Source organism: Leuciscus leuciscus, assembly GCF_965113295.1.
Source record: "Leuciscus leuciscus genome assembly, chromosome: 19".
Lineage (NCBI taxonomy): Eukaryota > Metazoa > Chordata > Actinopteri > Cypriniformes > Leuciscidae > Leuciscus > Leuciscus leuciscus.
This window is the reverse complement of record NC_138743.1, coordinates 647,701-665,200: the sequence shown is the minus strand read 5'-3', so window position 1 is coordinate 665,200 and position 17,500 is coordinate 647,701. Positions and strand designations below refer to the sequence as shown.

Below are 17,500 nucleotides of genomic sequence, written 5' to 3'. Positions count from 1 at the left end.
GAAGCACGTCGGTAAGTTAGGAAATACTCTTGCGCTCCCGGGGGCGGTTCAGCGCAAAGAGGAGGCGTGTTCCGGCGCAAACGTTCCTTCATGCTATTTTGCAGGTTTAGAAAACAATTGCGCCGCTAACCAGGAAAAAATAGTTTAAAGTCAGTGGCGCGTTGCGCATGTTATTCATATGCTATTTTAAGGGCGCATGCTTGGCCATAATCAATGTAGGGTGTGCACAACGCGCACTTTGATTCTCTCATCTACACAGAAGCAGCAGTTTTCATTTTTGCAAATCATACATTATTACGATAGATAGATAGATAGATAGATAGATAGATAGATAGATAGATAGATAGACAATTTATTATAAAAGCATACATCTTACATCTTACTTGACTTGACATCTAGCTTACACATTTACCCAAATTATCATACGCCTGTTTAACCGAAGTTAATTTGGGTGTGTTTCTCCATTTCAATGTAACTTCTCTCTTTTACGGCCGTGACGAGAGCGTTGCTCTCCTTGGCTGTGAACCGCTCCTGGCGCGCGTCGGGCAAATCTGCCGTTACAATAGTAATCCGCTATGGAAAAATCGCGTCTGCTCTTAAAGGGAATGTGAGATGACGCTCTGATTGGTTTATTTCACGTTACGCCCAAACCACACCTATGAATAATGAAGCTACTTTAGACCAACCCATTTTAGATTTGCGCCTGGCGCAAGAGTCATTTATCCCGCCGCGAAAATAGCAACAGCGCCGAGACCCGCCCACAAAGTTACTTGCGCTTTGCGCTTGACACTTGCGTTTCAGATCGTTAAAATAGGGCCCATAGTGTGTAATAGTGAGTGATAATGAGTGATCGTGAGTAATAGTGAGTAATAATGAGTAATAATGAGTAATAGTGAGTAATAATGAGCAATAGTGAGTAATGAGTAATAGTGAGCAATAGTGAGCACTAGTGAGTAATAATGAGCAATAATGAGTAATAGTGAGTAATAATGAGTAATAATGAGTAATAGTGAGTAATAATGAGCAATAGTGAGTAATGAGTAATAGTGAGCAATAGTGAGCACTAGTGAGTAATAATGAGCAATAATGAGTAATAGTGAGTAATAATGAGTAATAGTGAGTAGGGGTGACCCCGAATAGTCGAAGATTCGATGCTTCGATAGGAGGAGCCCGATTCGACTACCGATCTCACGGTCGAATCTTCGCAGAGGTGTTATGAAACGAGGATCATGCCACTTTGGCTATATGAGGGCGCTCAATGTCTGATTTCACATAGAACTAGCTTTTATGTAAATATATTCAGCCTAATATGATAATGCTGTAGGCAGGCCTATATAAAAATGTGCAAAGAAAGAAGCTTTTAATAAATATTTTTTAACGTGCGTGAATAAATCCAAACACCCCGTGACAGATTTAAGTTTCACTTTCAATCCGTGACCGACAGAGGAGCGTCTTCGCGGCAAGGATTTAAATCTTTAACAATGTCTGGGATAAGAAAATCTAAAGTGTGGATGTACACGATTAGAAAGGATATTCTCCAAGGCTGGATTTAGCATCAGGAAAACCATGATCGCACTTCTGCCGGCCAACGTTAACATGTTTCACGCATAGACTGGGTTTCACGTTAGAATGTATTTTATCCGCGCGCACAATTTGAAAAGACTCCAACGGACAGACAGAGTGAAAGACGTTCAGGATTTGTTCTCTCGATCAGGTACAAGTGATTTCAAAACTTTTCAGGCGGTTCTAATTTTATTTTTGGATGCTGTGAACATTTTTAGCTAAAAAGACTGCCTCTCCAGTTTAGCATTTGTTGTTGTTTCTGCAGTTAAAAAGACAAAGTTGAAAATTCTGGCTACTATCGTTATTTTAATAATTTCTTTATTTTTATTTTATTTATTAATCTGTCAGGGTTATCTAATCTAACTATTTGTGGCTTGTGTTTTGAATATATGTTCCCCTGCACTTTAGGCATTTTGCACACATTTGCTCCTCATCCTGTGACTTAATTCTGATTTATTTCGTTTTGTATTTTTATTTATTAGAAAGGTATATTCTGTTCTAATTTAATTTAGTAAATTAATTGTTTTATTTTTTCGGTGCATCGATGTTGTGCTGTAGGCTGGCCTGCTCGCACAGGTAATTTAGCCGATTTAATTTGATTTGCATGTGAAATGCAAATCTGCAGTGTGGCCTTTCTGGAGTTATTTATGTTATTTCTTAGTTTTATTGATCAAAAATGTTTTTATACATTTTCTTCTATATCTTTGTGTGATTTTCTGTACATCGCGGCTTTGAAACGTTAAAGCCCCGCCCCCATACACATGATTCGACTATTAGTCGACTATAGGCAAGACATGATGATTCTGATTCGACTATGAAAATCCATAGTCGGGGACAGCCCTAATAGTGAGTAATAATGAGTAATCGTGAGTAATAATGAGTAATGGTGAGTAATAATGAGTAATCGTGAGTAATAGTGTGTAATAGTGAGTACTAGTGAGCAAAAGTGAGCACTAGTGAGTAATAGTGAGTAATGATGAGTAATATTGAGTAATAATGAGTAATAGTGTGTAATAATGAGTCATAGTGTGTAATAGTGAGTGATAATGAGTGATCGTGAGTAATAGTGAGTAATAATGAGTAATAGTGAGTAATATTGAGTAATAGTGTGTAATAATGAGCAATAGCGAGCAAAAGTGAGCAATAGTGAGCACTAGTGAGTAATAATGAGTAATAATTAGTAATAGTGAGTGATAATGAGTAATAATGGGATTATTTCCTGGTAAAATAAAGGTAAATAAAAAATAATGAGTAATAGTGAGGTAATAGTGAGTAATAATGAGTAATAGTGAGGTAATAGTGAGTAATAATGAGTAATAGTGAGTAATAGTGAGTAATAATGAGTCTCTGTATGTTTTTATTCCTTGAAATGCAGTGGTTTATCTACTCTTGCAGCTTGACTAGGTTTGTGAATGTTTTGGCTGTAAACGTGTTCGACACGTCCAACCTAAATATTGGAATGAGTTTGTATGTATGTATGAGTTTCCTTCTTCTGTTAAACACAAGAGGAGATATTCTGATGTTGGGAATCAAACAGTTTTGATTGACTTCCGTCATATTTTTTGATCGTACAGTGGAAGTCGATAAATTTTACCCGAAACTGACTTCAGGAAACGTATATGAACGGCTGCACTGAACAAACTGGTGCTGTTCGGTCAAAACATTTTACATTTATTTATTTTTTATTCTTTTTTACTTCATCGGAATGGTACAAAACTTGGTAAAGGTTTTGGCACTTGCTGTGTGAACACACACACAAAAAAAAACAGGTTAAATGGTCCTGTAAAAAATATTCATTCTTGTGCTCCTCGAGATCTAAAATGAGCGCATTGGAAATGAATGAGAGAGTTTCCTCTAGTGGAAGCGTTTGGTACTGCAGCCGAACACAGTCTCACTGAAAGATCATTTACTGAGATATCAACCTCAAATGTGGAACACAACTTGTTTAGATTTTTGGCTTTGATTTTCTTGCAGTTTTAGAGTAAAAGTGATTTAGAAAATATATATTTCATATAAAAAAATTTTGTGCATTTTTCATAATAAACGTAAAATTCTGTAACTTTTTTAAAATTCACTTTATAAAACTTTTTCCACTTCAGCAATAATCTGCCAAGTGTCATCTTTGAACAGAGATCAAACTTCAGTCTGTCGCTCTAAAGCGTTCAAGATTTACCACAGTTTAAGTTGGACATTTTATTTTCAGGTCTATGCTCAAAAAGTGAATAAATGGATTATTAATAAAGCGTAAATATAATTTAGTACCATAAATACCCTAAACAAATTATTTTTATTTTTTTTAATAAAAAAAAAATCTAACTAAAATATAGTACATTCATTTCATTGACAAAAAAAAATAAAAACATTCGGTAATTTTTGACCAACACGCGAAGAGCACCAGAGTTTGTGAATCGCTCATTCGACTGTATCCTCACTGTCCTTCTCCAACGCGAGTGTGTCCACACACACAGGAGATCCGGCATGCGGTTTCTTTCATGGCTCAGTTGGCTTGGAAAAATGGGATATAAAATAGACACAAAAACAGCACATTCACAGTGACGCTTCTGAGGGGAAGCTGAACATCAGACGCTTTGCTAATGCTAATGCTGGCAGCTGGTCTGAAAACACCACACACACACACACACACACACACACACACACACACACACACACACACACACACACTCAATAAAGCGCTGATCGGAAGCTCATTTCATATGCAGAGAGTGTGACATCATCACACGCCTATTAAACACGGACAAAACGCAGTCGGTTTATTACAACATGATTCAGTGCATGATATACACTACCCGATCGGTGAGATTATATATGTTTCTGAAAGAGTCTCTTCTGCTCACCAAACCTGCATTTATTTGATCAGAAATACAGTAAAAACAGTGAAATATTATTCTAATGTAAATCATCTGTTTTCTATGTGAATATATAATATAGTGTAATTTATTCCTGTGATCAAAGCTTCAGCATCATTACTCCAGTCTTCAGTGTCACATGATCCTTCACAAATCACTCTAATATGATGATTTGATGATCAAGAAACATTTATGATTATTATCAGTGTTGAAAACGGTCATTTACATTTTTATTTCAGGATTTAAAGAAATAGAAAGTTGAAAAGAACAGCATTTATCAGAAATAGAAGCTTTTTTAACATTAAACTCTACCATTCAAAAGTTTGGGGTCAGTAAGAATTTATATTTTATTTTTTGGGGGAAATAAATCAAATAAATCAAGTTTGTATTCATCAAGGATGAATTAAATTGATCAAAAGTGACAGTAAAGACATTTATAATGTTACAACAGATTCTATTTCAAATAAATTCTGTTCTTCAACACTGATAATAATCATAAATGTTTCTTGATCATCAAATCATCATATTAGAATGATTTGTGAAGGATCATGTGACACTGAAGACTGGAGTAATGATGCTGAAAATTCAGCTTTGATCACAGGAATAAATTACACTATATTATATATTCACATAGAAAACAGATGATTTACATTAGAATAATATTTCACTGTTTTTTTACTGTTTTGTTGTATTATTAATCAAATGAATGCTTTGGTGAGTAGAGACTCTTCTCCTCAGTGGCAGAATGTCATTCTTTAAAGCCTGGCGTTTTTATGTGACAAAGATGAATCGCTCTGATCTTTGGTGTGTTCGTGTTGCTTATTTCACACATTTTATAGTTTACGTGCTCGTCTTACGTGTCGCTTGCATACTTCACCTTTATTGGCTGTTTTCACACTCTATGGTCTGCCATGACAGTGTAACGACCCCGACTCTCCCGATCACAGGCCTGAGGTATGGCAGGTTATTATCATGCGCTCTGAGCGTCCGCAACACCGTGACATTGTCACATCTTCAAAACACACATTCGACGATGGGAATTTCCAAGGTTACAAACGACAGACGGGACGAGAACTGATCTGATGTTTTAGATTTAGACATTCAAACCCCAGACTTTAAAATGAAGCGAATGCTCAGGGTTTCTCTGTAGATGCACATCACAGAAAACAGGGAACGTTCTGTTAACAAATGTTCTTCCAGTAACATTAATAGAACGTTCGTTCAAAGTTATCTGCTCTTTAATAACGTTCTCAAAACATCAGGACGAAAACATTATTTATACATCATTTTTTTTGTTGGAAATTAATCAATTTTGTTTTTAAATGCAACCACTTGTTTCAGAATATTACATAACATTACATTCAGAACAAGTAACATTCACATAAAGGTTGCAAAATGGAATGTTCACTGAATTATGGAAGCTTGTTTCCGTCACAGAATAAAAAATTAAATTATATATAAAAAGGTCATTGCAACTTTTTCTCACAATTCAAACTTTTTATCTTACAATTGTGAGATATAAAGTTGCAATTGCGAGATATAAAGTCAGAATTGTGAGATATAAAATCAGAATTGTGAGATATAAAGTTGCAATTGCGAGATATAAAGTCAGAATTGCGTGATATAAAGTCAGAATTGCGAGATATAAAGTCAGAATTGCGAGATATAAAGTCAGAATTGTGAGATATAAAGTCAGAATTGTGAGATATAAAGTCAGAATTGCGAGATATAAAGTCAGAATTGCGAGATATAAAGTCAGAATTGCGAGATATAAAGTCAGAATTGTGAGATATAAAGTCAGAATTGCGAGATATAAAGTCAGAATTGCGAGATATAAAGTCAGAATTGCGAGATATAAAGTCAGAATTGCGAGATATGAAGTCAGAATTGCGAGATATAAAGTCAGAATTGCGAGATATAAAGTCAGAATTGTGAGATATAAAGTCGCAACTTAATCTTTCGAATTTGTGTCTGGATTATAACGTTCACATAACCAAGCAAAAACATTTTTTTAAAACATTCAAAAATCTGGATGTTTTGAACGTTCAAATAAAATTGAGAAATAATTAATGGTAAGGTCCTTAGAACATGCTTTTGTTATCCGAGACCGTATAATACCATTCCACACATGATTAAACACTCCCCAATTAAACATTCATGATCTTTGCAAAGAACCATTCTAATCAGAACCGAAATGTTATATCTCGTCAAGGACTTTAGAGTCATTCAGAGAATACGCTTCTCATCCTGTGCAAGTTAATAAGTAACATGAGTAACTGAAGAGCCGAGCGAAATCAGTGACGCGTCTCTCCATCTGTGTTGATGCTTTTTGTCTTTTGAGACATCAGAATAATTCTGATGAGTCTTTCATCTCAGCAAACACACAGATGAAAGCATCAACATTATCATATCAAACACAGAGCATGAGCTTTAGTAGAAATGTCCCTGGAAAGCTTCAGACATGATGTTCTGTGAGAAACATGTATTAAAGATAGCAGAAAAAGTCTTGTAGCTCATGTGTTACGCTCCTCTGTTACGCTCATGAATACACACGTGTCTTCCTGTAAAATAGACTTATTAATGAATAGAAATTTAAACATATCGACAACTCGTGGGGTCCATACACATTGTTTTACACTAAAATGCCTATTAAAAAAGTAAAATCTGCCCTAACGTTAAAAGGAAAATAAAGGAAATACTTCAATGCAAAACTGAAAAATAAACAATATTAACTCTGAAACTACTTAGAACTTATTGTGATATAACAATATACAAATAATTACTAAGAACACACTGAATTAAAAATAAAGTACAAAAACTGAAATGGTATTATTATTATTTTTTACAAAACATACTCTAAATCATTTTGTATAGTGTACACTTACCATTCAAAAGTTTGATTTGAATTGTTTTAATGTTTTTGAAAGAGTCTCTTCTGCTCACCAAGGCTGCATTTATTTGATGATTAAAAATACAGTAAAAACAGTGAAATATTATTCTAATGTAAATCATCTGTTTTCTATGTGAATATATAGTAAAGTGTAATTTATTCCTGTGATCAAAGCTGAATTTTCAGCATCATTACTCCAGTCTTCAGTGTCACATGATCCTTCAGAAATCAGTATAATATGATGATTTGATGCTCAACAAACATTTATCATTATTATCAGTGTTGAAAACAGTCATTTTTGTCAATGTCAATGCATTTAATTTTTTCAGGATTCTTTGGTGAATAGAAAGTTATTTATTTGAAATAGAATCTTTTGTAACATTATAAATGTCTTTACTGTCACAATGTAACGCGTCCTTGCTGAATTAAAGTATTCATTTCTTTCACACTCACATCTTTTCTCACGTTTGCTCCCCCACAGGTTGTTAAACCAACACCAGCAACCCAGATGGAGATGCTACTCGTTTATTTGATGGTTGTTGTAATGGCACTGAAAGCCCAGAAGATCCAAGTTTGTCCCAAGCGTTGCATCTGCCAGATTCTGTCCCCCAATCTGGCAACCCTGTGTGATAAAAAGGGACTGTTGTTTGTCCCTCCAAACATCGACCGACGCACCGTCGAACTCAGACTGGGGGACAATTTCATCACGGGAATCAAGCGCAAGGACTTCGCCAACATGACCAAACTGGTGGACCTGACCCTCTCGAGGAACACCATAGGCTCCGTCACGCCTCACGCTTTCAATGACCTTGAGAACCTGCGCGCGCTTCATCTGGACAGCAACCGCTTGACGCATATAACGAACGATACGTTCAGTGGCATGTCAAAGCTTCACCATCTAATCCTCAATAATAACCAGCTCACACACATCCACATAGGAGCGTTTAACGACCTCCTGGCTCTTGAAGAGCTCGATTTGTCCTACAACAACTTGGAAAGCGCGCCTTGGATCGCCATCCAGCTCATGTTTAGCTTGCATACATTAAACATGGATCATAACATGATTAACTACATCCCTGAAGGAACGTTCTCCGGGCTTCAGAAGCTCAAGCGACTGGACGTCACGTCTAATAAGTTGCATAAGCTTCCGCCCGATCCGGTTTTCCAGCGCGCAGGAGTTCTTGCAACATCAGGCGCTTTGGGTCCGTCGTCTTTCGCGTTGAGTTTCGGAGGAAACCCGCTGCATTGTAACTGCGAGTTGCTGTGGCTTCGCCGGCTGCGACGCGAGGACGATCTCGAGACGTGCGCGGCGCCACAACATCTCGCCGGACGCTATTTCTGGACCGTTTCCGAGGAGGAGTTCTTGTGCGAGCCGCCGCTAATCACTCGACACTCGCAAGAAACCCGTGCGCTCGAAGGCCAACAGGTTTCTCTACGATGCAAAGCCCGCGGAGACCCGGATCCCGTCATTCACTGGATCGCTCCCGACGGGAGGCTAGTGTTCAACTCCAGCCGAACCGTCGTCCACGCCGACGGAACACTGGATATTCTGATTAGCACGGTGAAGGACTCGGGATCTTTTACTTGTGTTGCATCAAACCCGTCTGGGGAGGCTCAGCAAACGGTGGATCTGACCATCACTAAACTCCCGCATTTCACCAACGACACCAGTTTGGTCCAGGAGCCGGACCCGGGATCCTCCGACATCGCCACTTCTGCCAAGACCGAGGCCGGCTCTTCAATAGGCAACACCAAGGGAGGACAGGAGAAGAGAGTCCTGATCTCTGAAATCACCGCTTCTTCGGCTCTGGTGAAGTTCAACTTTCAGCGGAATATTCCCGGGATTCGGATGTTCCAGGTCCAATACAACGGCACTTACGACGACTCGTTAGTGTACAGGTAAGACTGATACACCTTTTAGGCAAGACACTGCATGCAAAACTTGTGTTTTCATGCACTGGTCAGTTTTGAGTTTTGCTTTTATAAAACACACTTTTATCGCACTTTATGTATTTGCATCTGCAGATTTCCATTGCACTGCATATCTTTTTCTATCTCCACTTCAGCAGCACTTACACACACCAACATTTACAGGTTTATTCATATCTATATTCTGAAGGATTTTACAGAGGGGTTTGTTTATATATCATTCACCTCATATTTATTTAACATTTTATTCCTAAAAACATGGCGAATATGTATTTCTCTGTCAGTTGACAGTATTTTTTGACTCATGGAGTGATAAAAAGAGAAATCCAAAATCCCCTCTATAAAAACTCTATTGTGTCAATAAAATCAAACAAGAATGTTGAATCTGGCTTTATCCACTGTTCAGATTTATGTTCTGGAACTTGGTGCATATTTAATTAGATAATGCCTCATTTGCGTATTTAGACGTAACATTTCTGAAAACTTGCAATACCAAATATTTTGCAATTCTAGATGCATTGAATCAACTAAAGAAGTAGAGAGATATCTATTAGTCAAGTCAAGTCAGCTTTATTTATACAGCGCTTTAACAAAACAGTGTTTCAGAGCAGCTTTACAGAGATTACAGGAAAATAATGCAACAAAGTTTGTTTCCAGAAGAAAGTATCGACACAGTCCAGCATCCAGTAAGTTCAGTGATGCTTAATTTGTGTTGTAGAAGTTATTAATTTAGTTAATTTATATATATATATTAGCCTGGGTTTCCCCATGCTGCCTTGAGCACAGCACGATTTTATTCACGCTGCTAGGCAGCCTGGATACCATGACCAGATTTTCGCCTCAGCGAGGGGACCAATCACAGAACGTGGAGGGAGCAGCAGGACGATGACGACGTCTATGCGACACACCGAAGCAGTTTGTTTATATCTATGGATCCAACATTGCAGCAGACGCAAAGTTACCTTTCGATGCAGCCTTAGATAGTGTTCCAAGTAGTTTAGAACGCAAGTTTATTTCGTCTTCTTCCTCGTCGAATTTCTGTCGCTCTACATACGTCATCTGGTATAATTGAAACGATTGGCTATGAGCTACGTACAGGCGCATTTGATAGACATTCGTAGCGCCCAATAAATGGCTCTGGGCATTCGTAAACCACGCCTCAAATACGAGAAAATGAACATGTGGTTCCCAGACCACGTCTCAATGAGAAAGAGGTCTGACGTTAGCCAGGCTACATATAGCGGCTCTGGAGAAAAGCGTGATGTCATCGTCCAGCTCAGTTCAGTTCTCATATAATGGTGTCAATACAAGAGATCAAGAATGTTGTTGAATATTAAACGTCCCTAACTAAGCAAGACAAAAGCCAAAGGCGACAGTGAAGGAACCGAAACTCCATTCGTTTTTTTAAAAGTCCTATTCACCTGTAGTCTCTTGCCTTAAATAATGCAGCGTTACAGAGAACTGTGAATATAGAGTCTGAGCTGCTAAAGCTTCTTTATATAACTTCCATAATTAGTTTGAGTCACGTACGACAGGTTTATGAAGTGTATTTGCTGAAACAGCCTTCTCGCCTCCCAAGCTGCTCAGCTGGCCATACGGACTATAAAAATGATGTTGGAGGAGAGAAGAAAGAGCATAAACTGAGCAGCAGTAACATTACCGGTCCGGAGGGTTTCAGCGGCTCATGAAGGGAGGTTTGGCTCTGGGTTTGGGAACGAGAGAGATGCTGTTGCTTTATGGCTTTATGACTATATTCTGCAGATAAGCTTCACTCCATCACCCTCAGATGAGGAGTAGGGTTGGGAACATTTTATATTAATGAAGTTATATAAAGTTTTGCTCTGTTAATGTTCCTCACATGTGCATTCATCTGTCGTCACAGACAGAAAGCACTCAAATACAATGCAGTGTTTCCTCAATTGCTACAGCAATTTTCCCGAATGAATGATTTGTTTTAATGATTCAGACACACACAGCGGGATGAGTGTAGTCTTCCCAATTCCTGAACGAATGAGATGTTTTTTAGTAATTAAAACTATTTACTGTTATCCCGTTAGACGTAGTTACTGATTGGTTTGTTCATGATAGCATGTAGGTAAAGATACACATTATTAGTTTTGTCTGTCGTACTTATCTATGAGTATTTAATATTTAAAGCCTATCATTGGACTGTATTTATGCTGCCGCTAAAAAGATTAGGTGCGTTAACAGACTTTTTATGGAATTTATCCAACTAAAATAAAACATTAAATGTTCAGGGCCTGTCTTCCCATCCTCTGCCACCCAATGCAAGACATTATAAATGCATCTTTATTTAGTATTTAAAGTGCACTTTTTCTTTCTGGAATTTTCACTACTCACACAAAATGGTTCACGAGTTGTGACGCTCCTTCAGTGTTAAACTAGCTTTGCACTTTCATTAGTTCTAGCCGATGTGAAATGCATGTTTGTTGACTGATTGCTGTTTCTCTCTTTGCAGAATGATTCCTCCGACCAGTAAAAGCATCACGGTCAACAATCTGGCGGCTGGCACAATGTACGACCTCTGCGTTCTGGCGATCTACGACGACGCCATGACCACGCTAACGGCCACGCGTGTGGTGGGCTGCGTTCACTTCTCCACAGAGCCGCAGTACATGCGCTGTCACTTCATGCAGTCGCAGTTCCTCGGCGGCACCATCGTGGTGATCATCGGCGGCGTCATCGTAGCATCAGTCCTGGCGTTCATCATCTTCCTCATCGCGCGTTACCGCGTGTGCCAGCCCGACGGCGCGGATAAAGGAGTGGAGCTAGGCGACATGCGCTCGCAGTCTCAGGTTTGCGGTGTCATCAAGTCCATGTCTAAGCAGATTCTGGGTCCGGATGCGTGTCGGAAAGTGTCGCCGGAGTCAGAATCCATCCCGGCTAAACCGTCGAATTGCACCGTTAGCACATCCGCGGCTAGCCATAGCTGGCATCCGGCGTCCCCGAGTCCATTGCGTTCGGTGCGCGACACGCAAATCAACATAGAGCCGCCGGACAACTCCAACAAGAACAACTCGGCTAAGGTTCATCACACGACCGCACGACCGTACTCGACCATGGAGACGCTGGATAACTCCAAGAACAACTCGGCTAAGGTTCGGCCCACGGTACGCGCGTACTCGACTATGGTGACGCCGGCGTCCCGAAGAGCAAATCTCCAGAACCTGCACCAGTACAAGACGGTGCCGGTGGGATGTGTTCGGGTTAGCCGACGCCACTCCCTCAATGTAGAGACATATAAACACCCGTGTACGGGTCTGAAGCATCCGCCCGCGAGCCTGAGCCGCTCCAAACGCAGTTTATCCGTGAGCGGGGGGGATATTCCCAAGATGGCCGCCGGCGAGCGACCGAGATCAGCTCTGACCCAGTCGGAGTGGGTTCTGGAAAGCACATTATAATGGAGGATTTTTCACTTCACTTCTGTGGTTTGTGAATGGCGTTCCAGGGACACCTGACGTGTGTATTACACTGCAAATGATCTGTCGTGTTGTTTTCAGCACAAATATCTGAACATTCTTAAATCAAGATATTTAGCGGAGAAGAAGCAAAACGACTGAAAAATCCATAAAAATTAAGTGAGTTTGAGCTTAAAAGAAGATTCAAAGAGAATATAATTTTTCTGACCCCATTGGCAGATATTTGTTCTTCTTTTAAGCAGATTTTCATACATTTTTAAAGTGGTGGTTGATTATGATTTGACTTTTCTAACTTTAGTTAGTGTGTAATGTTGCTGTTTGAGCATAAACAACATCTACAAAGTTACGACGCTCAAAGTTCAAGGCAAAGGGAGAGTTTTGCTTTTACAGAAATCACTTTTTAAGGACTACAACAAACGGCTGGTAGAGACTACACGAGCTTCCTCCCGGGTTAGTGACATCACCAACACTAACATTTACATAAACCCCGCCCCCTGAACACGATTTATAGATTATCCAGACAGAATATGCTAAACGATGACTAGAAGATAACTACACATAAACTACATAAATTCATCAACTAACCATTCATAAATGTCCTGTTGCTTCTACATGTTTCACTTCTTCTCGAGTCTCTCCATCATTGTCTGACTCCGATTTGAACATAAAAGGCTAAAAGTTTTGAAATCTTCAGTGCATGTGTGTGTGTGTGTGTGAGGTAATCGGAGCTGCTGTTGAAGCTCCGCCTCCTGTGCTGGGAGCAGCAGCTCATTTGCATTTAAAGGGATACAGACAAAACATTTTTGCTCACCCTCAAAAAGTGACAACTTTAACTTGCTATATACAAATATCTGTGGGGTATTTAGAGCTGAAACTTCACACACACACTCTGGGGACATCAGAGACTTACTTTACATCTCATTTAACATAAGGGCATTATTCCACCCCTTTAAGACTTAATATCTTCAGTCATGTTTCTTCTCCAGTAAATGTATCTTGGGGATCTTCAGGATGTTTAGATGTTTGTGCTGGAGAACGAGACAGAAGCTCTGAGGAAGAGCGTGATGTTCTGCGGTCTCAGACAGCCGAGGACTTTAAGATCGGACACAGACCGAAAGTTCAATGGACAAGCCGATGTTTTTTAAGCACAAATTAAATACTGTTTCCTGCATATAGTAAAATAATACTATGACTTGTATATTTCTTTGTTTTATGGAATAATACAGACACTGCATACAAACATGTTACGTTGTGTAAAATAAAATGTGAAAATGATTCTTGTGTTCATGTGACATTTATGTTAATTGTGACTTGCAATGCGTCGTGCTTTCGATGTAAATTAGTTTAGTTACATTTTCTGCTGAAATGTTTTAATACGTAAATCAAGTCATGATGAAGAATCTGAGATGTTGCCTCACACGTTTTGCACATTCCCATTAAGTTCTGAAAATGTAAAATCTGAATATTTTTTCCTTGCTTTTTCACTTTTGCGAACATTAAATTTCACACCAAGTACAATAACTATAACTGTATTAGTGTCTACGCTGATACATGATATCGATCTGTTTATTATAAGCGCTGCAGTTTGTCGTCTGTCTCTTTAAAGCAGGATGGATTCTGATTGGCTGTCAGTGTTCTTAATCATTCATTAGTTCTTAAAGTGATTCCAACGATTTTTAAAACCATATTTTTATCGTTTACATCATTGGTGTGAATGAGCCTTAAAAGAACATTATATTTTTACATTTAACGAGGAACATGACATTTAAAAGTTCTCAAACGGTTAAATACGCAAGTCAAGTGAAACGTTTGAGAAACCCATTGTGTGCTAGCGTTTTATTAAAACACCAGAAGAACGTTTGTTCATAACTTTCGACAGAGTGTTCAGTGTTAGCTAGAAACGGCTTCTACAATCAGCTGCAGTTTTTCCATTTGATATTTCAAAGGAAATGGCAACAAATCTCCGCAAAATGGCTCTTGGGATCAAACGCTCTTTCAGGGGCGAAGACGACGGTGTTTCTGATGAAGCAGAACAGCTCGTAGTGAGTGAACGCCTGCAGCACTGAATGCTGGGTGATTATTTTTAGAAGTGTTAATCCGTGCGTTCCTCAGGAGTCTGAGAGCGAGATCCTGTATTTGTTCAAAGAAACGTTGAGAATGCAATGAAAGACGAGCGGTTTCAGTCAAGCAACGAGTCTCGACGCTGAAGGTTAAGACGCGTCCGTGTGTGTGTGTGTGTGTGTGTGTGTGATCGTCACACGGGCTGATGAGCTCGTTAAAATGAGCCTGCGATGTCGATTAATGACTCATTAATTCGTGCCCATCAGGTCTTCTCTATCATTATCGATATTAAAATGCGATTGAGTCCTGAAGGTTCTCATCAGTTAAAGATGATCTTCATAAGCGAGATTAACATCAACAGAGGAGCTTCCATTTAATACATGTTTTTAAAAGAAAATATGCAATTGCCTTATGCATTTTACCATGTAGGATGAAATTCAATATTTTAATGACTTATATATGTGAGATTAATGTGTGCATTTTTATGCATGTAATTTGCATAATCTCCCGTTTCAGTTCATGCATTAGTTTACGTGAACTGACTACACTATTCTTTTGATATTTTGGAAGATTATTTGATGGTTTTACAAGAAAATACCATTTCAGTCTTACTACTTCAAAATTTAGTTCCTTGCCGTTCATTTTTAATTTGCTTGTGAATTTTACAAGCAACTTCTGAGTGAAAATAGTATTTTTTTCGGTGTATGAACATTTAGTGCAGCATTTATTAAAGTCCCCCTGTAGTCAATCATTGTATCCCTTAAAACTCATATTTGATTACTCTGAAATTACATATTTAAATGTTTTTTCTTCATGCCGTAAAATATCTTGAATGTAACTCGACACCCTTGCCTCATTTAGTATGCGCGGTTCTATGAATATGCAAATGAGCCCCGCCTCCACTCACTCACTCAGCTAACGATCACACGTTGATCTGATTGGTTACAAGGTAGTTTGTGACGTCAGAAACACCAGCGATTTCAAAGCGTGTGTTTGAGACTGTCTTTGGTTCACTGCAGTTTTAAGGAGGAAATACTGTGAACTAACATGAACAATCAACAAACAGCTGTAGTTTTATTAACTAACATTAACAAAGATTAATAAATACAGTAACAAATGTATTGCTCATTGTTAAAGCACAATAAGTTCATGTTAGTAAATACATTAACTAATGTTAACTAATGAACCTTACTGTAAAGTGTTGCATTTCTTCAGCTATAGCACGTGATGTCACGCATTAAAATATATATTTTCATTGTTAAAACAAAAAAATGACAAAAGATTTGAAGAAAAAGGTGTTTCCGGGTCACATTACATCGCTGACATTTACTGTTATAAATCATACAAACTATTATAAATCATTATATGTGTGAATTGATCAGTGGGCTCTATTTTAACGATCTGAAACGCAAGTATCAAACGCGAAACGCAAGTAACTTTGTGGGCGGGTCTCGGCGCTGTTGCTATTATACCGGCGGGATAAATGACTCTTGCGACGCAAATCTAAAATGTGTTGGTCTGAAGTAGCTTCATTACTCATAGGTGTGGTTTGGGCGTAACGTGAAATAAACCAATCAGAGCGTCATCTCACATTCCCTTTAAGAGCAGGCGCGCTTGTTCCATGGCGGCTTGCTATTATAACGGGGGATTTGCCAGGCGCGCGCCAGGAGCGGTTCACAGCCGAGGAGAGCGACGTTCTCGTCAGGGCCGTAAAACACAGAGAAGTGACATTGGGGATGGAGAAACACACCCAAATTAGCTTCAGTTAAACAGGCGTATGATAATTTGGGTAAATGTGTAAGCTAGATTTATGCCTATTTTTTCACATCTTCATGGACACAACAATGATTTCCCTCGTGTGGTAATATTTTTCCTTGTAATAATGTATGGTTTTCTAAAAATGAAAACTGCTGCTTCTGTGTAGATGAGAGAAGCAAAGTGTGTGTGTGTTGTGCTCACGCTACATTGATTATGGCCAAGCATGCGCCCTTAAAATAGCGTCTGAATAACATGCGCAACGCGCCACTGACTTTAGACTAGGTTTCTCCTGGTCAGTGGCGGAATTGTTTTCTAAACCTGCTAAATACGTTTGCGCCGGAACACGCCTCCTCTTTTCGCTGAACCGCCCCGGGAGCGCAAATGCATTTGCTAGTTTACCGACGTGCGTCTGTGGAGGGAAAAGTCCGCTGTGCGCGGGTGAGAAATAGGAATGATACATGCGTCGCTGTACAAAGTCAATTGCGCTGGGTGCGAGATAGGGCCCTGAGTGTTATATAGTCTAATACCGGAAACATTATTTCAAAATCTATTTTTTGAAATCGGCCCCAGATCCTGGAGTCATGTGGGCATCTTCAAAACATACATGTGTTCCTGAGCAGTTTATATGATTTTTAATAAAGTTTGAGGGAAGCAATCTTTCGTGTTTCTCTCAGGCTTCATTATCAGACTCTGCATTATTAACGAGGAGATTAATGACGAGGACGGCCAGTAAACGATGACTCTAGACCACATCTCCAGAATCCTCATACCTGTGCAGAGATTATAAACAAAGAATTAGAATATGTGCAGAAGCAATTCCAAGCGTGTGCATTATTAATGGAGGCAAATGTGGTTTGAACGAACATCCTCGTTAATATTGAATGCGATTAGTGGCGGTGAATACAGAGAGAGAGAGAGAGACACACACACACACAGAGAGAGACACACACACACACACACACACACACACACACACACACACACAGAGACAC

General features: G+C 39.0%; 1 protein-coding gene across 2 annotated transcripts in view; it reads left to right on the top strand.

Annotated features, from left to right (window-relative positions):
• Positions 1-14,458, top strand: part of lrfn5b (leucine rich repeat and fibronectin type III domain containing 5b) — a gene marked incomplete at its 3' end in the record, with an annotated part of 18,959 nt that extends 4,501 nt beyond the window's left edge. Inside the window, exons 2-3 of one of the 2 annotated variants that reach the window (XM_082147175.1) lie at positions 7,802-9,219; positions 11,729-14,458. In XM_082147175.1, coding sequence (XP_082003301.1) covers positions 7,829-9,219; positions 11,729-12,671 — 2,334 coding nt within the window. In that variant the 5' untranslated portion in view covers positions 7,802-7,828. Of the gene's footprint in view, positions 1-7,801; positions 9,224-11,728 lie in introns of those variants that run through there. The other variant, XM_082147176.1, reaches the window with a different exon arrangement.
• Between the last annotated feature and the right edge of the window lie 3,042 nt (positions 14,459-17,500).